This window comes from Amblyomma maculatum, chromosome 8, assembly GCF_055883805.1.
Source record: "Amblyomma maculatum isolate TAMU_Amacu chromosome 8, ASM5588380v1, whole genome shotgun sequence".
NCBI lineage: Eukaryota > Metazoa > Arthropoda > Arachnida > Ixodida > Ixodidae > Amblyomma > Amblyomma maculatum.
Window position 1 is genome coordinate 81,067,836 of NC_139351.1, and position 27,869 is coordinate 81,095,704.

The 27,869-nt window shown below is 45.7% G+C and overlaps 1 protein-coding gene across 1 annotated transcript; it reads right to left on the minus strand.

The window, feature by feature from the left end:
- Nucleotides 1-5,957: 5,957 nt before the first annotated feature.
- On the minus strand, nt 5,958-27,869 carry LOC146181601 (uncharacterized). Its single transcript, XM_084575807.1, has 7 exons — nt 27,838-27,869; nt 26,294-26,472; nt 25,427-25,551; nt 21,099-21,230; nt 18,543-18,757; nt 9,592-10,543; nt 5,958-8,340 (listed from the first exon to the last, which is right to left on the minus strand). The coding sequence occupies exons 1-7, from the start codon at nt 27,867-27,869 to the stop codon at nt 6,157-6,159; spliced, it is 3,819 nt and encodes a 1,272-aa protein (XP_084431933.1). The 3' UTR covers nt 5,958-6,156.

Genomic DNA, 27,869 nt, shown 5'->3' on the forward strand with positions numbered 1-27,869 from the left:
TAAATAGGTCACGTGCCTTTATTACCGCTGCTTGATCACTTACACCGTCAAAGATATCGTAAGCAAAAAACAACAAGCTTTCATAATTATGAAAGTCAAGCTGACAAGAAGTAACTTACAAATTGAAAGAACAAAAACGAAACTGATGAACTTTTCTTAAGGGCGCGCGCGATACAAAAGCAGTATATCGTGAGCTACGGTAGCATACCTGACCTTTAGCTCTAAATGCAACGCGGAGAAATTTGTGTGGCACTGCAGCGGAAGCTAGGCAGGAAAAAGAAGGAAGTATGCCTTTTCCAGTGTGTATTGACTTGTAATGTTCGGAGTAGGGAGTGCAGTGGGGTGAACTGGGGAGTTGAATGAGGTATACCAGCCCATTCTCTGTGGAACGGGGACAAAAGCCCATCACCTCTTTCCTACCTGTCCTTCGCTGTAGAGCCACAACATGATGTCCGCGAGTAGCAACCTAGATAAAAGACCATGAATCTCTAATTATAAAGGCCAGGTGATAATTACGCAATTCATGAAGTGCATATTGGAAGGTGCGAAATTAACACACGAGGCGGCAGCACTTGAAAGCAGCACACTCTATTTTAACAAATAACACGTAGAAGCGAGAGTAAGAAAGAAATAACACGCTCAACGAACATAGTCTACAAAAGAAAAGTCCGCTAATATGTTCGTGTCCTGGATGATGGTGCGCCCGGCGGAGTTGGTGGTTCTGGCTGCGTCCCGAATCGAGGTGCCGGGTCAACGGAAGCGTCTCAGATGGCCTCTGCGCTGCAGCCTGGACCTGTAAATTACGCAAATCATTCGCGTACCACAGTAGGCCGGAGCAGCTTCTGGTGGAAACGCGGGTAGCTTGAGCTCGGCCACCGCGTGGTGGCCACGTTACCACAGCTGTGATCCATGGAATGTGCCAGAGAACAGCGGCGCCTGAGTCTGGCAGTTCAGGCCGATGCGTCTGGAGGATGATGGTCGATCCGGGTCTGGAGGCCCGGACGTCAATGAAAGAGGCCCAAGCATGGTCACTCGAGTCGCCAGCAGACACACAGCTGAACCTTCTGTCCCGCTCTAAGCGCTATCTTCTCCACGTGGCACGTTCTCCATGTGTCATGCGTTCGTTTTTCGCACTCATTCTCTTCATCGTCTTCCTGAGTCCTTGTATGGCACTGGTTCCTCACATTAATAGAAGACAACGACCCAACCAAGATTTTTCGAGGGGCGCACGCGAAACAAAGGCAGTATACGCTCTATCTAAATGTTAGGTTTTTGCAATAAAAGCTATAAATCCATAAACTAGATATCATGATATATACAAACTAGATATCATGATATATACTAACCCCCTGACATTTTCTCCCTTTCTCTGTCGACGATACGGGAGTGCCGAAGAGACTCATCTTAAATTTTTCTGGCGACCTTCAGCACTCCTTGATGTTCCTTCAGAACGCACGTGCCAGCTACGTGTTCCAGTCCAGGAGAACGACAGCAGTCGGCCACTCCAGGTCTGGTCATCTAGGTAGTAGGCCAGGTGGGACGCGATCAGCAGGAACTCCGTGGCCACTCCCGGGTGGTCTCCCGGGTCGTAGGCCAAGCGGGACGCGATCAGCAGGAGCTCCGTGGCTACCCACCATCCAGCAGCGCTGCTCAGCCGTTCTTGCCACCGGAGTTGTTGTCCTCATAAAATGGCGCAATCCACAAGGGGGATTGGCCACGACCAGGCAGTGATTACAGTTTCTAAGATTTCATTCTGTAGAACTGAGGGGCAGCGCGCGCTCCTGCCGCCACCGTCCGCCGCTGCGTGTACCCCCTCCCCCCCTTCCCCCTTCCTCTTCCTCCGTGGCGGCGATCGCGCGTGTTCTCCGACGAAGAGGCGTCCGTGTGCTGTGCGGTGTCAGAGCACGTTAAAGATCCCTAGGTGGTCGAAATTACTCCGTAGCCCTACACTAAGGCGCCCCTTTCTCTCTCTCTCTCTCTACTTTAACTACCACCTTCCTCCCTTCCCTTACGGCGCGGTTGAGGTGTCCACAGGAAACAAGTAAGACAGTTACCGTGCCGTGGGCCAAAGCCGGAGTCGACGTTAGGCCCAGCTGCGGGCACTCCTCTCGGCACACAAAAGTCCTTTAAATTCGACAAAAGCGGTCCCCTACATCGGAATTTGGGATCCCAGTGGTCCACACAACTTCATGCATCCGGTTGATGCACTTTCATTAAGGTGCGACTCAAAAAACCCGGCAGTTCAATGAAAAAAACATGGAGCTCTTGTGAAACGCGTCCGCTCGCTCCGCAGGAACGCCGGAAAACCTGGAAATTATATGCAACACATGAAAAATCGCAATGACCTGCTAATGTGGTATCTCACTGGAGAACTTTCTACCATTAGCCAATCATTCGAGTTGATGAATGTGGATCCTCAGTGATCTACATAATGACGAAGACATTGAGTCCTTACTAATTCTCTGAAACGGCCACGTCCACCTACATCCTCCTCCATGCACCTCCGAGAAGTGAACGGGCTAATGTAGCTTATTATTAATGGCAGGGAACAGCAGAAACTTGAATAGCAATCGAACCTTCTTATCCGATGGCTCTTCCTAAGAGGCCTTTGTCCTTGAAGCTACACGTTATTCTAATTCAAGAATCATGTGCTTTTTCAAAGCATTCCGGTGTATTTTGCGCCGCATATATGCTGGTACACGACCCCGACTTCGTCCTATTATTGAGCACGTATATACTTCGGGATCTCTGATTTGAGGGTATCGAATGTCCCTTCTCGTCTTGAACGTCACCTCACTGCGTTATTCATCTATTCCATGACCACTCATCTCGTCCGTTGTCTATCCTCATTTTATTATAACCCTCCCCTACTGAAAAAATTGTATGATGCAATAACCTCACATTTTCTCACACAATCTCACTCAATTCTCATAAGAAATCACATACAAGTAGCATATAATTGCATAAGGTCTCATAGCTTCTTTCACATTAGCATAATTTATGTACGATATTTTATGATAATGATGTGAACCGTATGAGAGTCTTGCGATTTGATGAGATTTTAAGAGGTTATATCCACGTAGAACTTTTGTTTTTTCAGTAGGGTCATACAGAGTATACACTCTTTTCAAGTCGCTCATGCACTTTAGTTCAAAATTGTATTGAGGCTCAGACTTTGTAATCATTGGGACCTTTAGTACCCGAACTTTGTTTGGAGTTACGCACCTACCGACCTGGCCGCATACTGATCGACATAGTAAACGCAGCTTAAATAACTGTTTACAAAACCCCAATTCTGTTAGTACTCGGGAAAGTTGCAGCCACTATAGTAATCCATCTTGTCGGACCTCACGTTGGGATATGGACTGTGAGATGTCACCTGGAAGGTTACAAATGAAAAAAATGCTCAGTGATCACTCCAATATTCAAATGACTGTCCCTAGCAGCATCCGTCCGCGTAAATGTACGATTTCCCATATAGACTGAAATACCTTTCGAGCTGCTCGCTCTAAGTTTAATATACGACTGAAAACTTTCAAAGCTGGACAAAATCACTCAAATAGGCCCAAAAGCTACTCACGCAGGAAGGTTCCACTTCAGCCCCCGCAGACAACCCGCACTCTTCCCTGTTCGCATCTGGAAAAGCCGATAATTACTCCTGCTCATGTTTCGCACTCTGCCCAACAAAGCTTGCTTGTTCGAGTGCGTCACCGAATTGGCACGACAGGTCGAATAACACTGTGTTACACTTGCCACGAAACAGTGGAACAAAATTATTAACACTATCATCGGCACCCTAAAAAAAAAAAAAGAAACTGGCATCTACTTAAGAGAAATCCTCGGACCCCAACTGGCTCCTGTTCCTACTGTCGAGAAATACTCCCTGCTGTAGGCGTGGTTACCTTAACTACACAGCTGCGCGATCTCTATATTCCTCCCACCTTACTATTCTCTATCTCCAATGCAGAACTCGATGACCTGTTTAGCTTTTGGGATGCCAGTGGGTGCTAGAAAATCTAAAAAGTCAGCCCCAAGTGATGAACACATTACTTTCTCACTGGTTCGACACCTCTACGAGAAAGAACATTTTCTGAGCATTATAAACTCCATCTGAGAAGCAGGCACCCCTGGCATCATGGAAACAGTCCCATGCAACCCTATATCAAAGCTGGGTAATAAAACGCACTTCAAAACCTTCGCCCAGTTTTCCTGCCTGGGAAATATTATGGAATAGATGGAGCTCAGTTGGTTTTAGGCTCATGACGGATTTATTTCCCTCTAAACAAACTGGGTCGCGAAAATATCTACTCCGGACGTCCTCTTCCTCCTCACACACGAATTTTACGCTCCTCCCTCTTCCCAGATCAAAGACGTAGGGGGCCTTGATCTGCATAAAGCTTTTGATAACCGGGCACACAATCCTCTCTTAAACATGCTTGCCTCTACTGGCTGCGGTCCAGTGATATACGGCTCCCCCCCCCCCCCCCCCCCCCTGAATTTCTTAGAGACCGCAGGGGCCCTCCATCGATACTTGAATTCGAAAGGGCTCTGGAGGTTAGCGCTAAAATCTAACAAGTGACGTCCAAGAGACCAACACCCGAAGGCCAATGAAGACCATGAAGCCAGCAGAAAAAACGGACAAAAGTGCTCTGCTGTAACCTTCAGTTAATTGTTCGTTTGAGCGTCAATCGCACTGACACAGTATTTGAATGCATGGCCTAACATTCGTCAGGGTTGTCGCGTATTCGATCTCCCATGTCCGCCGATTTTTGTCCGTAGAGGTGCAGTCGAACAGCTTTGCAAAGGTACCTTACTTCACACTTTTGCTCATGCTGTGCACGCTGAACTTCTCGAAATGGGTCCCCATCCTACAACATCAAACACCGTAACAAATCAGCGATAATCTCAAGAGTACACCTTCAGATTGCAATGGATAGCAGAACAAGCTATCCACGAATATTTTCAAGCGTTGCCTCGAGAAATACATCGGCCTGTAATGAAAATTTTTGACGAAAAGAGCAAGGTGAAATCATAACAAAAAATTGAGGGACACAAACTCTGCAAGAGTATGACACGACAGCAATAAAGGCTCCCGTATATTCCTTATGCGTATACTCGGTTGCGTACATCCACTTTACCACTCGATTATTCACTAATCCATAAATGTGTGCCTCTACATACACTCATTATACAGTCGTTACCACATTACGTGAAAGACCGCTAGAGATAAGACAAAAATTCCCGCTTTAACAAAGCCATTCGAACGTGTCCGCGTGGCTATATAAGTAGCGTGTTTGGATCGAGATACAGTAGTTTCGAAAGCTCTCATTCCCGCCTCGCCCTTTCACCTCAAAATAGGTGGCAGCTTCTGCCGATTTGTACTCATGTCTTGCGGTGTCACGCAACTCGCCGACTCATCAGTGCCGGTCATGTTATCTGTGGTAGTGAAAACCTGCCAGATGCATGCTCATGATTATTTTCTCACAACACCGGTGCCAGATTTCTAGCAGAAATGACCTTTACGCCTTTCACGTTAAGAATATAACCACCATTAGCAACTTGACTACGCCCATTGGATATCAGACATGGTAGAAGTATCAGAGGCCTGTCCCATAGTCTCAATAGCGGGCAGCAACTCCCGTGTTGCGCACGTTGGCAGACTCTACAATGCGTCGCGACGCTTCAAGATCCCTTGATTTCGTTCGTGAACGCACAACTAGTATACTTTTCGCCATTTGAAAACTCTTTGCGTTAAGCACAAATGCGCTTTAATAAAATTGCGCTCGATACAAACCTAAATTTCACATTCTCACACATTCTCTAAATTCACATCACGGGCTCTTTTATTGCCCGGCCGTATATAAACAACACTTAATTTGTCAATTGGCTAAGACCACTCATTGCGCGATAGCGTTACACCATGAAATGAGTTCGTCAGTCTTTGTTCCACTATAAATTCTTGTGCAAATAAGTATCGTTTACAGAAACACATGTTAAAATAATTAACCTTTTCAGAAACGCATCTGTAAATCAATGACATGAGTGTGTTGTTCCTAGAAGGCTTGTTTTTCTGACAAATTGAAGGTGGGTGAATAGCGAAGTCGGTCGATGCGCTCGGTGGTGAGACTGGGTGGTTCACAAAACCGAACGTTGCGTCTACTCGATAAAGCGCACAGGTATATTTTCCATCTCTATGGGCGCTTTGAATACACAGGCCATGACAGCCGACAAGCACAGAATCTTCAGTGGGCTTATCAAGAATTCGCTGAAGACAATATTGATGAGATTGCAGCGAACCCATGAGAGACTTCGACGGTATCCGTACGTAAGGCCGTAAAGGATGATCACAACAGAAGCAATCAGGGAGGCCGACAAGCAGAAGAACCAGGCAAACACGGCTACCCAGCTAGGAAATGGAGTAGACTGTGCACTGGTGGTTAGCAGTTCCTTGGGTACATTCCCTGTCTTAGACGACTCGGCTGAAGAAGTCGTGTCGCGGACCCAGTCTTCAACGACGTCTTCGACGTACACCCTAGGTACAGCAGGCTTGCGTCGGAACGCCGGTGGCCTGGATCTCGCGAAAAGAAACACAGCGAGAAACGTGAATGGTGTCACGATCAATGTTGACTGCACCGCGATAATCATTTCTCGACGAGTGGGCACCTCGAACAGCGTGTACATGAAGGCCAGGACGAAAAACTCTTCTTCGTCAGGGTCCAGGCCATAGAACATGAGGCTCACCATCATGCCCGTTGTAACCAGGAGGAGGGCCACCGAGGCACGCTGCTTGCGCGTGAAGTTGCTGGTCGGGAGACGACTGAAGATGCTGAAGATGAGGTGCTCCTCGCGAAAGTAACGGATTATTCTGGAGCTGAAAATACGCCACGGGTTACGAAGCAGTGACTCATCAGCTGCCTCAAAAGTGAACGTCGCCGATCCTTTGTAGGCATCTGGTGTCAGGATATCGTCGATGACAAACACTGTCCGCGAAGCAGTCTGCAGGTCCCTCACAACGACTGTGTTGAGGTTCCAGGAGCTCTCGTTGCCTTTCAGTTCCAGCGTCAAGGAAATGGCTTCGATGTCTCCGAGGCTGGAAGGATGACTGAGGAAATACCAGTCTCGTCCACCGGCCTGGAGCGCCAGCGGGTTCCGAGCGCCGTCACGAAGGACCACTTCCCTGGACTCTTCGTCTGAGCCGTGGATCTTCAGAAGAACCCTACTTGTCGTCCCTGAACCTTTAAGGAACCATGTGTACACTGAAATGAGGTACCCGAACGAGTCGTCCCTCTCGTTTTCTGTAAGATACTCTATTCCCGCGGCACCTTCATCCCTCAGGTCTTGCTTAATGGCCCACACCATAACGGACAGGTATATTGTCCATACGCAAACGACAATTATGGTCATTACAAGATTGCTTGACATGGTTCGGAGCAGAAAGCCCAGATCAGTGAAGTTTATCGGATGTGGAGCAATGAACAAACCGCCAGCAAACAAGGAGTTGTGCTGGCAAGCACAATGAACGAACTGAAGGTCAGAGTCCGTAAGGACACGACACCCCGAACTGGAATACGCTTTCTGTGTGCTATTCCAAAAAAGACAGCTATATATAACTGACTTCAGCTTGTAAGTTAGCTTCCCGCCACCGAAGCCCCTTCTGCGGTACGGATCCTCCAGCACTTCTTTTGCGTCCTTTGTAAGGGGCAAGACAGCCACTTTGACGACATCAGGCGTCGGGATAAATTCCATCCTGTTTTCGTGATGCACATTGCTTAACAGGTGGAACCTGTTCTGCTCTAGGAAGTCGAGCCTGGTCGGAGGCCGACCAATGGCAACAGCTGTGATTACTTTTCTTGCTCCGTCATCAGGAATAAAGTCAAGCTTCAGGTAGACGCCTGGTTCTGTGACGTTAATCGAATGAATTGACACATTCCAGAAGGACGTTTCGTGCGTTTCTGTGTGCCCCTTGAATTTGAGTGGCACGCGTATCTTCAAATAGCCTTCGATAGGTATAATAGTGCTCACTGGTGTATCCGCGATGTTTTGGGCCGTCTGAACACTTACAGCTTGTGTGTTGATAAGCCTGCGGGTTTCGTGGCATTGGAACGGGCTGGAAGGATAAATCACAGCGGTCTGTCTCTCAGTAGGGACCTCGGCACGAACTCTTGTGCCATCGGACGTGCCAAGAAAGCTACGTCGCTTTGACTCGCGAACCCACACCTCGTAGTCCATGATGTTGATGTTTAAGTCTTGTTCTTCCGTGTCGACAACACGCGCAACTCCGGCAGCTACTTGATCTATGTTGCGCACCAGTTTTTCCACTGCGACGCAATCAGAATCGGCCTGCAAGAGAAAGTAACATTTAAAGTTACCGCCGTGGCTTCAAAGATTTTGTCCTAGTTCTTTCTCGAGCGCATGGCGGAGTTCTGGGATTATCGTCATCATCACGACTGCGTACACTGCGGGACAATGGCTTCTTCTATCTCTCTCTCTCCAATTAACCTGGTCCTACGTCAGATACATTCACTTTATCCCAGCAGTCTTCCTGACCTCAGTAGCCTACGTGCACTTGACTTGATGGCCCTGTTACTGTTGAACAGGGGTTGAATAACATAAAATACAGTTATCATACCGTTATCATACCTCCTGCCGGGGTGGCACAGTGGTTGCGGCGCTCGAATACTGTTCCCAAGGACGCGGGATCGAATCCCGGCCTCGGCGGCCCCTTTTCTATGGAGGCGAAAAGCAAGGCGCCCGTGTGCTGTGCGACGTCAGTAAAGAACCCCAGGTGGTCGAAATTTCCGGAGTCCTTCATTACGGCGTCTCTCATAACCTGAGTCGCTTTGGGACGTTAAACCCCACAAACCAAACCAAACCAAACCAGTTATCATACTGGTAGGAATGGACTAACTTTCCGGTGCGTGGCGAAATCGTGTTTTTTAAATTGTCCTGCACTCGCTACGATTAGTTGGGCCTGCCGTAGAAATCTAAAAGGGAGGGTGCACGTTTTTGCAGGTGTTATGACACAAGTGTGAAATGTGAAGCCTCTTACAGCTAATAAAGCATAGGAGATTTAATGTGATGCTAAGCATTCTGTAGCAATAATGTAATCATGACAATTGTTTACAATTCTAAACTAAAAATAAACGTGATACTACACGGATGCGAATTTTGGAGGTTTGGATTAGGATCGCAATGGTGCTATTGGTTGCTCTTTTATTTGTGTAACGAATTATATTTATAAATAAAATGATATGGAAATAATATTTGACATTCTATAAAATCAATCGTCTATATATGTTCATGAGAATGGCTTAATCTTCTATTGTGCTGCGAATTCTCCGTTTATTTTTAAGGCCAAATAGCATCCGTACCATTCTGCTCGCTCTTTCTCGCGTAGTCTTGGGTTGTCTCAAGTTTGGTGGGCTGGCTTTATGATAGTATGCAACTTCTAGATGACGTAAATGATTAAGGAGATTAAAAATGAGAGATTAATCTAGCTTTTCTTCCATCAAAAGGTGCTTACTTGAGATAACATGCTTAATCATGTTACCCCTTAACATAATCCATGCCTTTAGCCGCGACTATATTTACCTTGTACTCAGGGGATACATCTACTGGCTGCTCTGGAGGGGTAGAGGCCTCGAGGTCCAGTACAGCAGTCAGTCCTTCAATTAATTCTCCACCGATGGAGGCAGTCAGGTCAGCGATTCTTCCGTGTCCCTCCTTCGAAGTGAAGTTGTCGAACGTAATCGTATAATTTTCCATTAAGTCGATAACTATCTTAGTGAAGTTCTCTTCCACAACCGAGACGTTTTCGGGCACAAGGTTCGTGAGGACAGTCACAGAGTTATGGAGTTCCCCTTCGTTGGTGACGGCGGCGTCTTTGAGGTACCCAATGTAATTGTTCCGGATGTCCGACTCCAGCGTAGCATTAGCAGGGATGGTTCTGTTGCTTTCGCAATCTTTGTAAAACTTGGACTTGAGCATTATAGAAGTGCTCTTGATGAAGGCCAATACAGAATCCGTACCGTTCTGTTCGCTCATTCTCGTGTAGTCTTGGATCGTCTCTAGTTTGATGTCGCTGCAAGAGCCAGTTTCAACGAGAACTGGTATGACGTCATAGACGTACTGGCCGACGTTGTCGACGACGAACACAAGTATGGAACAGTTAATAGCCATTGTTGTATTCCCCCCAGCTGGTAGGACTCCGGTGAAGTTACCGTCGTCAAGACTAGATTTCATTAGAGTGCAAGAATGCCACGGGCTTGGCCGTGCACCTTTGAAGTGTCGCAGTTTGTCGTGGCTTTGGGTGCAAAAGTAGAAGCCGTAGTTGAGCGCCCCTCCCTCTGGGTCCACGAAATCCATGCACTCCAGCCGAAAAAGGGTCCTCACGGCAATGCCTTTATCCGGGGACAGCAGGCAGTGGCCCTTGATCGGTGGCTCATCGCTTTGTTCCCGCAAGCCCTGACTTTCGAATAACTCGCGCGTGAGGACGTAGAAGACATTAAGGGAAGGCCATTGGTTCCAAGCTCTTGCCTGTATCCTGCGGCCGGGAAAAAAAAGCTTAGTTTAATTACAGACAGTTCGTCGCGATTGAAAATATAAGCGCCGATTCGCCCTCAGAATCTCGTAAGAATTTTCCCATATTTCGATCTTTCTAAGTTCATTCTTTACTCCATTATTGTTTATTTTATCCACCTTGTCTTATTTCCTAATTCACTCGTTTTGTCTGCGTTCCAAGATATTAAAGCATAGCTCTACTGCCGCCATTCTTCAAGGTCATTAATTTGCGCAAGTTAGCTGCTGCGCATGCGCCAGTTTAATTCGCGCCTACCCACTGCTAACTGCTGTACCGCGCCCTCGCGGTGACGTCAGCCGAACCGCAAGTGACGTCAGCCTCGCAATCACATGACCAGCATCAGCGCCGTGTACTCCTCCTCAGCTTCGCCGCTGGTTTAACCCAATGAGGTTATAAAAAAACAACTCTGGAGTAGAAGCAGCGCTCGCCGAGTGAAGACTCCACGACGCCATCTTGAGATGGGCAGAAAAGCGAGTCAGCTGTCGCAGATTGCGCCTGCTGAGCGCACAGAGAAGTGGAGAATGTTCAAGTTCGCGGCATGTAAGACAATAAAGATTAACATTGTTGGTTCATGCACGGCTTACGGTTGTAAGAACCATGTGATAACGACACTATGACTTACTTTTAACAAAGTGCGCTCGTTAAAGATGCAGCGGTGGCGTAGTGGTAGAACATCCGCCTCGCATGCAAGAGGACCGGGGTTCAAATCCCGGTACCGCGCAATTCTCCACCAGATGAAAAAAAAATAAATCCGCGTGTCGATGGAATTGCATAAACAGGTTTGTGGTGCGACCTGATGCCGGTGAACGCACTCCCTCACCAGAACAGGAGTTGGCCACCCTGGTGCAGTAATTGGCCGCAACCTCCTATGGTAAGCTCCATAAAACCCCGGCCCTCAGTCACCAGCGGCTGCGGAACAACTGACCACGGCGGCGGTCAGACCTGTGACGCAGCAGGGGATGCTAAGAATGCCTGGCTCCGCTGGACAGGCCGCCATTGGAAACTGACCCTGGCAACGTTTAATGCTAGAACCCTAGCTAGTGAAGCTAGTTTAGCAGTGCTGTTAGAGGAACTAGAGGGCATGAAATGGGATGTCATAGGGCTTAGTGAGGCTAGGAGGCCGAATGAGGCATATACTGCACTGAAGGATGGGCATGTTATCGAGGTTTACCAGAAAGGCGACAACTAGGAGTGGGTTTCCTTGTCAATAAGTATATAGCGGGCCATATAGATGAATGCTATAGTATTAATGAGAGGGTAGCAGGCATCGTAATTAGGCTTAATAAACGGTATAAACTGAAGGTTGTACAGGCCTATGCACCTACATGTAGTTATGATGACCAGGCAGTTGAAAGCTTCTATGAAGATGTAGAATCGGCAATGCGAAAAGTAAAGACGGAGTATACTGTACTAATGGGCGACTTCAATGCCAAGGTAGGGAAAAAGCAGGCTGCAGGAGACAAGGTAGTAGGTGACTATGGCATTGGTTCTAGGAATAGCAGGGGGGGGGGGGGGGGGGGTTACTAGTTGAGTCTGCAGAGCGCAATAACTTACGAATCATGAATACCTTCCTCAGCAAACGGAAGAACTGGAAATGGACATGGAAACGTCCTAACGGAGAGACTAAAAATGAAAACGACTTCATAATGTGTTCAACCACCGCCATTATGCAAGATGTAGAGGTAATCGGGAAAGTGCGATGCAGTGACCACAGGATGGTGAGGTCCCGAATTAGCCTAAATCTGAAGAAGGAATGCAACAGATTAGTAAGAAAGAAACCCATCAATGAATTAGCGGTGAGGGGGAGGGCAGAAGAGCTCAGGATCTCGCTACAGAATATGTATTCAGCTCTAACTGAGGATGGCGACATTACCCTAGAGGCAATGAACAATAATTTCAGAGATATCATTACTGAGTGTGCGGTAGAAGTAGGCGGTAGGATAGTTAGAGAGGATACCGGTAAGCTGTCTAAGACGAAAGATTTGATTAAGAAACGCCAGAGTATGAAAGCTTCCAATCCAACAGACCAGATCGAATTGGCCGAGATATCAAAGCTAATCAATAAGCGCAAGGTGGCCGATATAAGGAAGTATAACATGGAGAAAATTGAGCATGCTGTAAAGAACGGGGGAAGCCTTAAAGCGGTAAAGAAGAAATTGGGCATAGGCAAAAACCAGATGTATGCGATAAGGGACAAGGCGGGCAACGTCATCACTAATATGGACAAGATAGTCAAAGTAGCCGAGGAGTTCTATAGAGATCTCTACAGTAGCCAAAGTAGTCAGGACCGTAATGAATTGGCGGTAGGAAAAAACAGTCAGACGTTCCACCAGTGACGAAGGAAGAGGTCAAGAAAGCACTAGGAACTATGAAAAGGGGGAAATCAGCTGGAGAGGATCAGATAACTAGAGATTTGCTGAAGGACGGGGGGGGATATCGTGTTAGAAAAACTGGCCACCCTGTATACGCAGTGCCTGGTGTCATGGACGGTACCGGAACATTGGAAGAATAAACATTATCCTCATTCACAAGAAAGGGGACTCTAAGGACCTTAAAAATTACAGACCAATCAGCGTACTGTCTGTTACGTATAAGGTATTTACTGAGGTAATCGCTAATAGAATCAGGACAACCTTAGACTGCAATCAAGCAAAGGATCAAGCAGGGTTTCGGAAACGGTACTCTACTATCGATCATATCCATACCATCAATCAGGTGATAGAAAAATGCTCGGAATATAACCAGCCCTTATACATATATGTCTACTTAGGACAGGTAGTAACCGCAGGTCCGGACCATGAAAAGGAAATAACAAGAAGAATAAGATTGGGATGGAGCGCATTTGGCAAGCGCTCGCAGATTATGACTAGCAGCTTACCGGTATCGCTCAAGAGGAAAGTGTATACAACAGTTGCATCTTGCCTGTACTTAGGACAGAAATGGACTCAGGAATTTGACTCAGTAGAGACGAGCCGTACGTGAAAGTGCTGGAAGATATATATAGTGGCTGCACAGCAACCATAGTTCTGCATAAAGAAACAAAATTCCCATAAACAAAGGTGTTCGGCAAGGAGACACAATCTCCCCAGTACTATTCACAGCTTGTTTAGAGGAAGTATTCAGCGCCTGTGTCTTTGTCTCCCTTTCTTCGTGTTTCGTCCCGTTCGTTGCGCTGTTTTATTTCATTATTCAGAGACTTGGAATGGGAACAGTTAGAGATAAGGGTAGATGGAAAATACCTCAGTAATCTGCGATTTGCTGATGACATTGCATTGCTAAGCAACTCGTGGGATGAACTGCAAATAATGATTGATGACCTAGACAGGAAAAGCAGTTTACATTAGGTAGCGAAATACTGGAAGTAGAAGGCGAATATGTCTACTTAGGACAGGTAGTAACCGCAGATCCGGACCATGAAAAGGAAATAACAAGAAGAATAAGATTGGGATGGAGCGCATTTGGCAAGCGCTCGCAGATTATGACTAGCAGCTTACCGGTATCGCTCAAGAGGAAAGTGTATACAACAGTTGCATCTTGCCTGTACTCACCTATGGGGCTGAAACATGGAGGCTAACCAAGAGAGTTCTTAAGTTGAGGATAACCCAGAGGGCTATGGAACGAAAAATGGTAGGGGTAACATTAAGACATAGAAATCGTGCAGAGTGGGTCAGAGAAATAACTCAAGTTACCGACATTCTAGTGGAAATTAAGAAGAAGAAATGGACATGGGCAGGACATGTTGTTCGAAGAGAGGATAAACGATGGTCGCTGAGGGTAACAAACTGGATTCCAAGGGAAGAAAAGCGTAGCAGGGGGCGGCAGAAAGTTAGGTGGGCGGATGAGATTAAGAAGTTCGCAGGGGTCAAGTGGATGCAGCTAGCACAGAACCGGATTAAGTGGAGAAATATGGGAGAGGCCTTTGCCCTGCAGTGGGTATAATCAGGCTGCTGCTGCTGCTGATGATGATGATGATTATGATGATGATGATGAAAGCTCATTTCGAACTAACCGTGCTCCTTGCATTGGGGCATGTAAACGCGAACATATAGCGGATGTTTCTTTCCTACAAGGTTTTCAAAGGATCCTGAGGCACGAACACTTAGGGAACGAGCTCTTCGCCGCGAGGCGTGGCGAGCAAAAGGCGAAGACCATTTGTGTTCAGTTAATTTTACTCAAGAATTTTTTTACCGCTCTGGACAAACGTCACGTTTGCACATACGCTTCGTGCCGGCTCTGTTATTCTCGGGGCGGCTACAGCTAGGCGCCGGTTTCTTCCCTGTATGAAAGTACCAATGGCAGATAAATCTACGCGCGATTATTACGGCAAGAGTATACAGATCGTTCAGTCGAAAAGCCGTCGCCATACCCCAAAACTGAGAAAAACATGTTGGAAGAATTATGGATGCCTTTTGCGTTGCTTGTGAGGCAGTGGAGTCTTATGTGGTGCACAGGAATGATTAGTAAAATCGAATAACGTGTGGCTGAATTTGGATTATGGGTCGAGTAAGGAGGATTAGGTGGAGAAAGTTGCATTAAGGTTTCTTTAGGTTATATTACTGATGAGTTAGTGAGTAAGGGGCGATTAGGGCATATTGCGTTTATTAAGCTCAATAATGTTAGATGATTAAGTTGTATTAGGATGGTATAAACTAGAATATGGCAGTTTTACTTTGTATTAACTTTTATTATGGCGGATTACGTTTTGTTAAGGTGGATTACGTTGGATTAAGGGTGATCGTTTTGACTTATGTGGATAAGGTTGGATTAAAGATGAATAATTTGGGTTATGCTAGATTAAGTTAGATTAACGAAGAATTGATTTCGAATTCACGGCTCCCTACTTTAAAGGAAAATTTTAAGTGATTGGTAATTAAGTCAACAGAGAAGAGGCTGGATTGGTTGCAAGGAACAAAGCCCCTATTGCTAGAATTGCTCAGCATGTCCCCAGAGAAAAATATTTTCTCAATGGAATCAGCATATCATTGACTATAATCCTTGGACAAGCATGTGTATAATCTTTGCGAAGATATTGTGGAGCTCTACATAAAACCAGGATTCATCACATAACAAAAAAGTGGAATACGTTTAGTGCAAATAACAAACTGAGGTCGATCCTTTCAATGCTTACCTTATTTAAGAACCAATGAAAGCTCAGTATACAGCATCAGGACCATGGTATTAGTAGCGGTTATTGTCACTCTTTTCAGTTAAAAAAGAATTTCTGCAACGATGATACTGCATTGCGGTTTGCGTCTCCAATTAAACCATGGCAATATTAGTGGATAACGGAAGAAACAACCATGTCTTATTTACCCTTTAACAGAGTACCACTTCTTGAATTTTAATAATTTATTTACTTTGCTATTTACGTGTGTTGCATCAACTTGCCATTTCAATCACAGTTACCTTTTAGCCAGTAAATTATATACATTTGCCAAAATATAAATGATTTGACATTCGTATTCATGTTGGCAGTGTTGTGTAACTGTATACCCAATAAGAATCAATTTTCTTCATTGATCCTCTGCAGTTTGTTTTAGCGAGTCACAAACGCTACGCACTTGATTGCACCTGGTCAGATCAGGTTTGTTATATTTACAGCAGTATGTGTTTGGTTTTGTGAAGCATTGGAAACTATGCTTCTCCCCTTGCTTTTTGAAAATACTGAATTCAGTAGTTACTCAGGTTGCATGCATTGTGGTTTCTCCTGCTTTCAATTACTTTTATTTTGACAACTTACAAGACTGTTCACTTCTACACCACAAGTGAGTGCATTAAATAATGTAAAAAAAAACACGAATTGCAAGTTGTGCATATTTTCTGCTTAGGCCAGACGGAACTGCATAATTTAGGCTGTGGTCGGGAGCTTTAACTCCAGCTGAAATGGGACTTGGCAAAGGCATTCACCTGCTAATCTACAGGTCATGGGCCCGATCCCCATTGAAGCTAAAATGGAAAGAAATTTGCTGTATATAACTTTTTGGACGAGAACTGCCTGTTTTACATTACTTTTGCGTTGTTCAGCGTTTGATCTTGGATTCTATTCATCGAGACTATTTCAACGATGTGTGACTTGATGTTGTAGCATAATGTTCAAGTTTTGTGAACAATTACTAATCTTCAGAAGTTAGGATCTTAGTGTAGTGCAATGATACTAGTTTAGTACAACTGTTTTGATATAAGCTACGTTACGACATTGCCGTGAACCATTCAAATCTTTATTTGTTCTTTTTCAACAGCCACCGGTATGCGGCCTTATCATTGTGAATCTAGAGCGGGGATCACTTCTGTATTCTTTGTTTGTTCATGCTCGTTGTCGCGAGACGCGGCTTTATCATTTTCTTTATTGTGACAGATGAATCGAGATGTATCTGGAAGGATTCCAGCCACGCGCTTCTATTTCTACAATGTTCCCGGTTATGCTAGTTCCTGTTCGTGGTTTTATCTAGATGTTTCTACGCCGCTTTTAAATTAAGCGCTGACGAGTGAAACGGGAATTCTTTGTTCGACGACCGCCGAGCACGATTGCTGCTATCGCCGAAGCCGATTGCTTCGTTCTTTTGCGGGCGCAAGTCAGCCCAATAAAGAGATTTAAAGTGAAGTTCAAGCCTCCTCATTTGTTATCAACGGTATGTGACAATATATGACTTGAAGTATAGCATACATTTCAATTTTTAATCTCAATTCACTAGTTGCCTATAATTAATTATCACGTGCAGTTATTCAAGTGAAATTGTACTCGGTATAAGCTATCCGCCGATATATGACTTGTAGCTATAGCGTGAATTTTAATTTTTATTCAGAACTCTCTAATTGGTAGGAATTATTTAGGACCTAAATTAGCTCAGTGCAATTATATTCCGCATACGCTGTCTAATGACATATGACTCGATTATGCCGTATAGAGTCCAAAGTTTAAGTGCAGTTAATTCACCATACTTAAGTAAGACTTTCCATTACTCCAGCGCTATTATATGTTCAACATAAGGTACGCAAATATTTAATACTAGTGTGGCTATGGCTTCACCCAAAGATTTGACACTGAGGTTGAGCTGCAACCTTTGCCCTGAGTAGAGCTAAAAACGCCCCAGTACTCGTATATCGTCGAGGTTCTTAAAAATCTAGGTGGTTCAAGTCGCTTCGGAGACCTCCAGTATGGCTCACCTAAAACAGGCCACAGCATTGCATCAGAACTCAAAAACATTTTAAAGATGCACTGGCAATGCCGGCGAAGAGCACGATCCCAAGCACTTGGCAGGCCGCTTCTTGTCGCTTTCAAGATGGCCGCCACAGGTTTCTCTCCGCCCATTAGCCGGTATACGCGGCTTACACTACAGCAGTATTATTATAACCTCCGTGGTTTAATCCTGTGCTCTCGCCGTCATATGACAGCTGCTTATACTCCGTTCATACAAGTTCAACACTGCCAAAGCTATAGAGCTCTTGTTAGCGCTCTCCGCATCCGCGATGAAAAATAGTGCCTACTCTTGACGAGAGGAAATAATAGTTGCTTTGTCTGCAAGCTAAATACATCCTAAATTTGCCAGCAACTTCATAAAAAGCACCTTTTTTTATGGAGCAAGGATAGGATTCGGTGAATTTGTATGTTTTATTTGTCGTTTTCGTTCGTGTCGCGTCGTGATACGCCTCTTTTTTATTTTCTTGCGGACTACTTGCGCAGCTTTCGCTGCGTTGCACCTGATGTATGAAACTGAGTATAGAGAGGGTATATAAGCTGGTTAACTGCAGCTCGTTTCCTCAGTCTAGCCAAGGATGATGTGGTGCCCGGGCCGTGGAAGTCTACAATTTGTCGCAAAGGCATCAGGCAGAGTCGGATAATCCTGCTGATGCATCCTTGCTCTGGAGCTGCAGAACTTATGCTCGTTATGTAGTTCAGCCTGTCCGTCCACCGAAGCCACCACAGCCCGAACCTACTATTGGCAACGAAGCTGTGTGCACTTGCCTGTATTTTCCTGGCCTGGTGACGTTGCCGGCCGGCACGAGGAACACAGCACCCCGTTGTTCAGTGAGAAAACCAAGAGGCTGGGGGCCCGTGACTGTCCAAGTGACGAGCGGGTACCGGGTGCCCCAGACTCTCGTGCGCAGCGGCCGTGCCTTGAACAGCAGGTCCTCGCTGCTCAGAGTGCCGAACTCGCAACAGGAACACCACAGCGTCATCTTCAAGTCGTGCATCAGGAAACGGAAAAGCGGTTATCGCAGACAGGGTGAAGACAGAAGCGAGGAAGAACTGGAGACCGTATCAAGTTTGGTCTGGGCCAATATTTAGTGGAGAATTTTGCCACCTTTTCTTGCAAACTCATATAAGAGAGTCATACACTCATTAGTATCGGTTTGGTTTGGTAGAGTTCAACGTCCCTGTCGACTCAGGCTATGTGAGACGCCGCATTGGAGGGCTGCGGAAATTCCGACCACCTGAGGTTCTTTAACATGCACTAACATCGCATAGTACACGGACGCCATTCTGTTTCGCCTCCATCGAAACGAAGCCTCCGGCCGTTGGGTTAGATCCCGGGTACTCGGGAACAGTAGTCGGGTGTGTTAAGCACTGTGCCACCGCGGCAGGGCACTCATTAGTATCAGAGAAATCACAGCTCTGAAACTACGAGGAACACTTCTCAGGCTTCCAATTGATTGTATTGCTGGAGGAAAATGTATCCTGGTTTGGAAATCGAACCCAGGATCGCTTCTTGATTGAGGCAGTCGCTCTTCAGCTAAGGTAACTACAATGCCGAGAAAAGGGCAGGACGGGGAAGAATTTATTGGTTAGGTTTGACACTATAGTTTAAAGTCCTAAAGATTGATGTGCATAGGGAAGGGCGCCTTGTGAAATACTATGTCTTATAGCTCTGTGCTAATGGGCAATACGCACGTAATGCCGATACCGAACAAAATCTTTGCTGTCCTTAAGACCGGACCTTAAAGAAAGCTTCATTATTGGTAGAGAAAAAAAATTGGTCAGCCGGGAAGGGTTTCGTGACTTCTGCTACGAGGTCTGGGGCCACAACCTACCTTGTTCATGAGTTATAAAAAGCAAACGAAGCGAAAGCAATAGAGCGCACTACACGAGCTGGCTAGAGTGACTGCGCATTGCGTTCAAAACCTGCGCCCTATGCGGCCAGCAACGCAGAAACTGAGCAACTGCTCGGTCGTTGAATTTCAGCTGCATTTTTTACATAGCAAAAAAGTCGACAACTCATGCGAAAGCCGCATACCCAAACGAAAACCGATAAAAGATCCTGCCAACCGTCTTTGTGCTTGACCGCCAGATATCCGTGGACCATCAGATCGTGACGTTACAATCAATAGAGAGATTTAGCTTACCGTGATCCGCGATCCACCACCGTGACTTTCTACCGCGCGTGGGTGGGACTTTACCGACATCCAGTATGTGGCGCCATCTGTCGGCTTCAAGGGGGGTCTGGGCATGCGCAGTGGAACGCGCGGTGGCGGATCACGGTAATGTATCCTGGCGCGGGTAACTCAAACAGTGCCTTCGCCCGGCATTATCGGCCTAACCACTGCTGGGTAAACCTCAGATAATTCTAGTGCGAAAGCGTTACGTTGCGCGGCAAAACTCCGCAAATAATGTTGTGGCTTTAATATAGCGGATCGGATTGGAAATCGGGATTTCCCATGGGGAATGAGCACAGAACGTTGTAGCTATCGACGTAGGCGATCGCTTGGAGTGCAGACTCCAACCCACTCTCGCTCATAGCAATACTCGTAGTTGTCTCCTTCAGCTTTTATCTGCACGCAAAAGGTTTCGCTCGTCATATTTCATTTTAGTGCTCTAACACTCCACAAACGTTTTGAAGAACGCCGCATGGGCATGTTCGACAAGTAGAGCAGCCCCTGTCGAGGACTCGTTGAAACTATTTGGCTCGCTGCTTGTGGTCTTGAATGATACCGATGTCCGTACAAAGTCGAAAAAAAACTTCAAGTAATTTTCTCTTACGATAGAATTTGTGCGGTTTGTGACAGCCTAGTCGAAAAAAACTACAGACCCATGTCAAAAGTACGACCAAATATTCTGTAGTTCTGTCGTGAACGTCAGATTTTCCGATAGTTCTGCAGTTTTTCTGTTGCACATTTCTGTTGTCTGTAGTTCTGTAGCACTTTTGCTGTTGTAACTACACACATTTCTGATGTTACTACAGAACATTCTGTTGTCACAACAGGTTTTCCGCCAAAAACCGCGCATAAATTCTGTCGTAACAACAGAAACTTTTCTGTAGTTTTTCTCACTGGGACAACACAGTTTTCTGTAGTAACATCAGACTTTTCTGTAGTTACAACAGAAAGGTACTACAGAAGTACAGCAAAATCTGACCTTTACAACAGAACTACAGAATATTTTGTCGTAGTTTGGACATGGTTTTGTAGTCTTTTTCGACTGGGATAGTTATCGTGAAAAAGTCAAGAGTGGTGCAGAATAAAAAAGTTCTCACTCTTCTCGTTCAGGAAACACTGGCTGCTTCTCCTCGGATGGAGCACGTACCTGGTCGTCCTGGTCTCCAGGAATGTGGACACTGATAGTGGCATTATCGCTATCCTGTCCGTTGCTCACGCGGAGCATGAAGTCGAACTTGGTGGGCGACGCGTATCTAAGCTCATCAGTCACCTCGATGACCTTCGCGGAAAAATAAACGAAGAAGCAATTAGTTGAAGCCGTGGAACTTCTGGTTGAATACCGTAAAAATAAACTCCCGTACGAAATATTGGTATTGCAACACTTTGGTGATAATGGGGAGAGACGTTGAGACAATAAATAAATCGAAAATGAAGGAAACGGTACTATAGTGAAGAATGGTACTATATTCAGGTTAAAATAAAGGAGAGATAAGTGGGTCAGGGAACAATCAAAAAGGTAATGACACAAGTTCAAGAGGGTACGAAATGGGCATGTGCAATGTGCAAGGTAACAAATAGTAGGTAAGGGTTAGAGACTGGATTCCAAAGCAAGGTAAGCATAGCGATGTGCAGAAGAAGGTAGGAAGATTGCGGGATTGAAGTGGTAGCAGCTGGTTTAGGACAGTGTTAAAGAAAGGATGAGATTTTAGAAGTAGTAACAAAATATTCAGGAGCAGTCGTATAATCACAGCTACATTAAAGAAACTGATGACAAAAAATGCAGAGAATCTGTGGTTGTAAAAGATTTAATATTTCAAGGGTTGGCAATTTAATTACATGTTGAATTTTCTTTTACATTTTAATCTTTTCTTAGAAGTGGGAATATACGTGTGAAAGAATCGAAACCAGAATAATAGGTCTATATAAAGCATGCGTCATTTACCAGAACAACTACATCTCATGAGGGTAGACAGCGCAAAAAAGACGAGGAATAAGAAGTACACAAATGAGCGCTGACTTTCAACTGATGCTTTATTGCTTGTCCCGCGAAAATATATACTGGGAACAATCAACAAAAGGAAACGTAATGACACTAATATACATACATATATAATATCTTCAGCTGCGGAATATAACAGCGGCGTCATTGCCTTGTGTTCAAAAACCTAAATTCCCTCTCCGTTAGAGCTACCGAAGCGCTACTATCAGAATCATCATCTACCCTCGCGATTTCTTCTTATGTCTTCTTATGTCCTCGTCTTTTTTGCGCTGTCTACCCTCAATGGATTACCAACTTGCCCAAGCGTCTGTTTTATACATCTCATGACTAGATCGAATTTAGTCGAAAAATGCTAATAAATATTTTGCAGCCTTATAATCTGGTTACCCATCTGCAAGCCATACACCGCTTTTGTCAGATAACTACCGCTCTCCGTTTCCGACCATTTCTAAGAAGAAAAAAGATTGGTTGAACCGAATTAGACGACCGTTACCTTGGTTTTACATGGTTTTTAATGTTTCTTTTGGTATTTCGTAGAAATTATGTCTGTGGGATCATCACAAAGCTCATTTCCCAAAGTGCATTTGTTTTGAAAACTGACCAGCCGGTGAGGTGCAGTTTCCAGTGCTGTGTTCTTGTGGGGATTACGGGTCTCTATAGAATGAGAGAAGAAAAAAGATTGGTTGAACCGAATTAGACAACCGTTACCTTGGTTTTACATGGTTTTTAATGTTTCTTTTGGTATTTCGTAGAAATTATGTCTGTGGGATCATCACAAAGCTCATTTCCCAAAGTGCATTTGTTTTGAAAACTGACCAGCCGGTGAGGTGCAGTTTCCAGTGCTGTGTTCTTGTGGGGATTACGGGTCTCTATAGAATGAGAGTTAAAACTAAGGTAAATAGTTACGCGAGATTCATCGAAAACGTGCGAAATAAAAACATTAAAAACAGATGCTAGTGTAAAGGCTAAATCAAAATAGCTCTTTGTTTTTCTTTTTTTCAGTTGATGTAGCAATATGTATACGCTTTCCCCTGTTCATAAGAAGTGTTATTTAATAGAAGGAATTCTAGAATCTCTCCATCAGTGACTGCAAGTTCGCGTCCCCAAAGAGAAAGCTTGTGTTAAGATCCCAAAATATAACATATCGGCTTGCAAACTGTTGAAGAAATAGTACAAATCATGTGATTTATACTGCGAACGGTAGTGGAATGTAAAAAGAGCAAATTATTACTGTTTTGTGGCTAGAATATTTACTGCATTGTTAGCGCTATTTCTTTTGCAGGCACGTCGCTTTGCGTTAGATTTCGACGCTTCCCCAGAGCCTATTAGACTGTTCTCGATCTCCTCAGAGTTTTGTACTTTTTAAATATATATTTATGCGTTATTCCCCTAGTTTTGTTTACTGAAGACACGCATCTGGGAGTGCCTTTTAGTTAGCATATGTGTAACGGCCGTGCATTCTCATCAAACCTCTGCGGTCAAATCGTTTTAGGTAAGCCATATGATGTGTGTTGGAGATTACAAGTTATCTAATTTCAGGCGGTGTTTTTTTTTTTTCTAGAGAAGTTCGCCGCTAGGGATGATACGCATTACCTAGTTGATAATGGCTCTTACGCCTCTCCCAGCTAGGGGAATCTTTGCGGACTCCTGAATTAGTAGTCGCCAGACCCTCATTTGGAGTTGACAGGGCAGCCTTTGCCGCCTCTACCTGAGGTGGATTGAAGGGCAAGACCACAGGCTCCGAATATGTGGCCTGAATAGATGTTAAGTTGGGGCTTGGCACTCCGCCCGTACCCGCCATATCCGCTTTGTTTCTCCAGGTCGAGAGTACAAATGTGTTCGCGTCAAACGTTTCCTGGCCTCTATGAATGGAAAAGAAAACGGCAAAGAAGGGCGAATGATACAGAAAAGTTGCTACAAAGGACAGGAAAGTAAATGATTGAAGGGAGGACAATTCCCATGGTGTGTCAGCGCGGATGTGCCACCTATAGGAAACGTGGGCCAAATTGTCGTGTTGTTTCCGCCGAAGGTCTTAAAGGTCCAAGCACTCCCCGTTGGGTCAGCCACCAGCATCTTCTTTTCTCCGGGCATGGCGATACCATGCACAGCTATGTGAAGCGAGGGTATTCAAGATCCTCAGCGTTGCCAAGCAAACCGCACATCTGCTTTAACAGATGGCCCCTGCGTGGAGTATCCCTCTGCAGGATACACTTCTGAAAAATGCAAATTATATCTATTGGTGCATAGCGCCTAGAAAAGAACCAAGGGTACGAAGATCCGCAAATTAAGCGCTACGTCTATCACCTGCTCCTTACCTGGGCAGGCACTGACGATCGACCCAATATTGGTACTATGTTGGCACTGCACTTAGCCTAGGTTGGTCCAGACATTGGCCAATCAATACCAACATGGGGTCAATAGATTTTGGTGCCTGGATATACTCTTTTTTTTTCTACCTTTCTAAATCCGTAAAGCCAAACTGTCGGTTATAAAAGAATATACAGACAATATATTCCTTTATCAAGGGCGCAATGTGGTATACGCATCGGTTTCATTACAGCCCTTGTGCAATTGTCTGCGGATGCATACATTTTTCCCTTTTTGTTAAAGCCCTCTTGTGGACTTCAAGCACACACTCCTAGAAAGCTGCTGGTCAGTGTCAACCACCGGAGGGGGGGGGGGGATGTTAGCGTGCATAGAAATGCCTCTAAAATTGTGCGTTCGCATTTTGCGTAATCACGTCTGTGATCAGAAACCATGGCAACCAGGATATTCGGTTTCATAAAGGTAGCAGTGTAACTACAAAGCATGTGCAGCAGCGCATTTGCCTCGTAATTTTAACAACCTGGGCGATTATAGGTAAAGAATACTGAGCAATGAGAAACAAGACCGCTGTCGTCTTGAGCTCTCCTCCGTCTTCTTCATTTCGGCCGCTTCTCTTCACCCTTGTGAGCACGTTCTTTAAATTGTTATTAAAAATGGGAGAAGCTTAGCATGGTTAAGCTTACTTATACAAGCGAAAGCTATGTTAAAGTATTGTTAGGCATGGGTTGCTTCTCTAGCCGAAGCTCTCGCTCTTCGTCGGTTTTAGCTGCCACTTTAGCACGCTTCTTTCTCAGGTCATCGTAACTGCGTACGCCAGAGAGCCGACGGACACGAACCGGCTCACTTCTCATCCGTGGCGAGGCTGTACAAGCGAGAGGCAGCGAAGCAGTTCTTGCGTTCTTGTCGTACTCCCCCTTCCCACCCCTTCTTAGCCACGTGATAGAGCAGCGGCGAGGCGCCAGAGCGGCAGCTGAGCCTCTCCTATCGCGTCACGTGGTATGGCGTCACAGCGGCACCTCCACGCCGCAGACGGCTGAAGTTCAACTTGCACCAAACTCGACTGGGAGTTGTCTCGTCTCGACTGGACAATGATATCTCCAAAGCTCGGTAATATCTCCATCTCTAATCTTACTTGCGCGAAGAATCGCTACCTGTTGATCCTTGTGCTTGTTGATAAATGCCTGGTACAATGGGTGGTCCGTGTCGCATTGTTCGCAAGTCCAGCGGTAGACGAGGGGCTGATCCGGCGCTCGAAGGTTTCGAGATCCCGAGCCGTCTGCACATACCGGAAGGAGCATTCGCGGCATAGTGATTAAAGCATGATGTTTGGCTAGTCGGTGTTGGACCAGTTGCGCGACTCAACAGTTAAGGAGATATTTAAGCCCCTCATTTGAGATTATGACAAGACAACACTAATGGCTCTCGTTGCTGATCCTCGAGCTATTTTCTTGGTCAGTGACCTTTCATTTTTGCCTTTAATGTTCTCACGTGATCTTAAGCATGCAACCGTAATCTACCACGTGTATGTCCTCCCGGTGATTCACGTTCGTATATAACCGCAAAAATATGATTGGAATATGCAGCATTACGAAGGATGATGGTTAAACTCGGCTCCACAAGATAATCGCTCTCCCTTCCTTGCTTTCCTATCATCTGGTGCTCTCTTGACGCACCTTCACATTTTCTTCTGGGCAACAATATACGTTGTTATTGCAATATCTACTCTTTTAATTTCGATTTTTGAATTAACCACATCGAGGAGTCCAAGTCTGTCCTATAAAGCATCGAAGTAGCGTGCGCTGTGCGCGGACTTATGGCATTTTGGCTTTTACGTCACATCCTCCTGCTCAATATGGTCAGTCACCAGTGGTGAGGAGGCCTGAGAGAAGTTTCAAGTTACTTTCGCTCAACTTCTGCTTTCCTTTTTAATTTTACCTGCTAACCTGGTGTTATGAAAAGGCATGTGTTAAGCAATTGAGCGGAGGTCTAAGAGCAAAGCGAAGGCAGGTTGTTCTCACTCAGCACCAGGGTCTCGACGTCGGAGAGCAAGGTCCACGGGGCACCGTCGATGGTGGCGCGCACTTGGGCTCTGGTGGGCTCCAGGTAGCCGACGGTGAGGGCCTCAACGAGCACCTCGGTCTTGCGGTGCCACATCTGGCGAAGCACCACCTTGGCTGTCTCCCCAGGCCTTAGGCAGCTTCATAGAGCCAGGAAAACGTGAGATACCTTCAGTCAGGCGATATCTTGGACAAAAGATCGGGCAAAAAGTTGAATGAAAGGTGGGGTGAAAATTACGCTTGGGTTTACACTCTTCTGTTTGATTTCTGTTTGCGTGTTTGATTTCTGATCTCACCGAGTATGGGATCTGGTTTACCCAAGGCTTTCGTTGACCGTCTTCGGATTTTAGGGCAATAGCCTTAAAAGCCTCGTTCCTATAGAACATCTGGCGTAGGCATTGTGGGCGAAAAAATCAGTAGCGGTTCGACACTGCCGAACCTAAATATCGAGCGTTATATCTACGAGTTGCTTAGCAATGCGGGAATACGCGTGGGTTGCATGGTTGCCTAAATCGTTTATTAAGAACGATTTTCACATACTGTGAAATACGATTTTAATCCAAGTCGGCCAAGATCAACTTTTTCGGGTAGCCCGGGTTAAATTTGGAGGTCACCGTTGTGTTCATCTTAGCGAATTAGGCTGTACATCGATTTGGTCCCAATCGGATGAGATCAAATTTTAGGGTTGGAAAATACCAAATTTGGAGGTTGTCATCGTGTTCGCGTCATATGTGAATTTGGCTGGACATCAATCCCGGCCCAAATTGGCCTAGGTCAAATTTGGAAGTGCCCCGCCGGGTAGTACAATGATTGGGGAGCTAGACGACCATACCCAAGCTTAGTGTTCCCGGAGACTGTGATGGGGTCCGATTAATTAGATTGGGCGAGACACTGATGAAGCGAGCCTGTTAATTAAGCCGCCATGTTTAATTCCATAGTGGCCAACAGAGCGGTAACATTCGGCAAGATGCCGATTACAAACACTACACGAAGGACGCGGGATCGAATCCCGGCCGCGGCGGCCGTTTTTCGATGGAGGCGAAAAGCAAGGCGCTCGTGAGCTGTGCGCTGTCAGTGCACGTTAAAGAACCCCAGGTGGTCGAAATTTCCGGAGTCCTCCATTACGGCGTCTCTCATAACCTGAGTCGCTTTGGGACGTTACACCGCTAAAACCAAACCAAACGAAATTTGTAAGTAACATTCGTGTTAATTATAACCAATTAGGTTCTACATCTATGTATTCAAATCGGCTCAAGTAATTTTGGGGACGGCCCGAGCCAAATTTGGAGATGGCCTGGGCTAAACTTGGTGGTCAGCATCGCGTTCGCCATAGCCGAATCAGGAGGGACATGAAAATTTTGTACACATGGCAACGCGCCCAGGGAGGCACTCTTGCCACAACGATGGCGTACGTTGACTAGCGACTCAGTAGTGAGTGCATAACTTTGTTGGAGGTCAATTCCCGGCGTCATTTGACTTTCGGGATTAGTAGCAGTGGAGCTAACGGCGATGGCACGGTGTAGCTGGCATTTGACAT

What these genes read in the sequence shown, in the direction of transcription:
- LOC146181601 (XM_084575807.1), bottom strand. Translation starts at nt 27,869, where the DNA reads ATGTCAAATGCCAGCTACACCGTGCCATCGCC. An exon ending in AGCTACACCGTGCCATCGCC is followed by an intron (nt 26,473 to 27,837) that starts GTTAGCTCCACT and finishes GGCTCTATGAAG; the next exon opens with CTGCCTAAGGCCTGGGGAGA. An exon ending in ACCAGGCCAGGAAAATACAG is followed by an intron (nt 10,544 to 18,542) that starts GCAAGTGCACAC and finishes TCCCGGCCGCAG; the next exon opens with GATACAGGCAAGAGCTTGGA.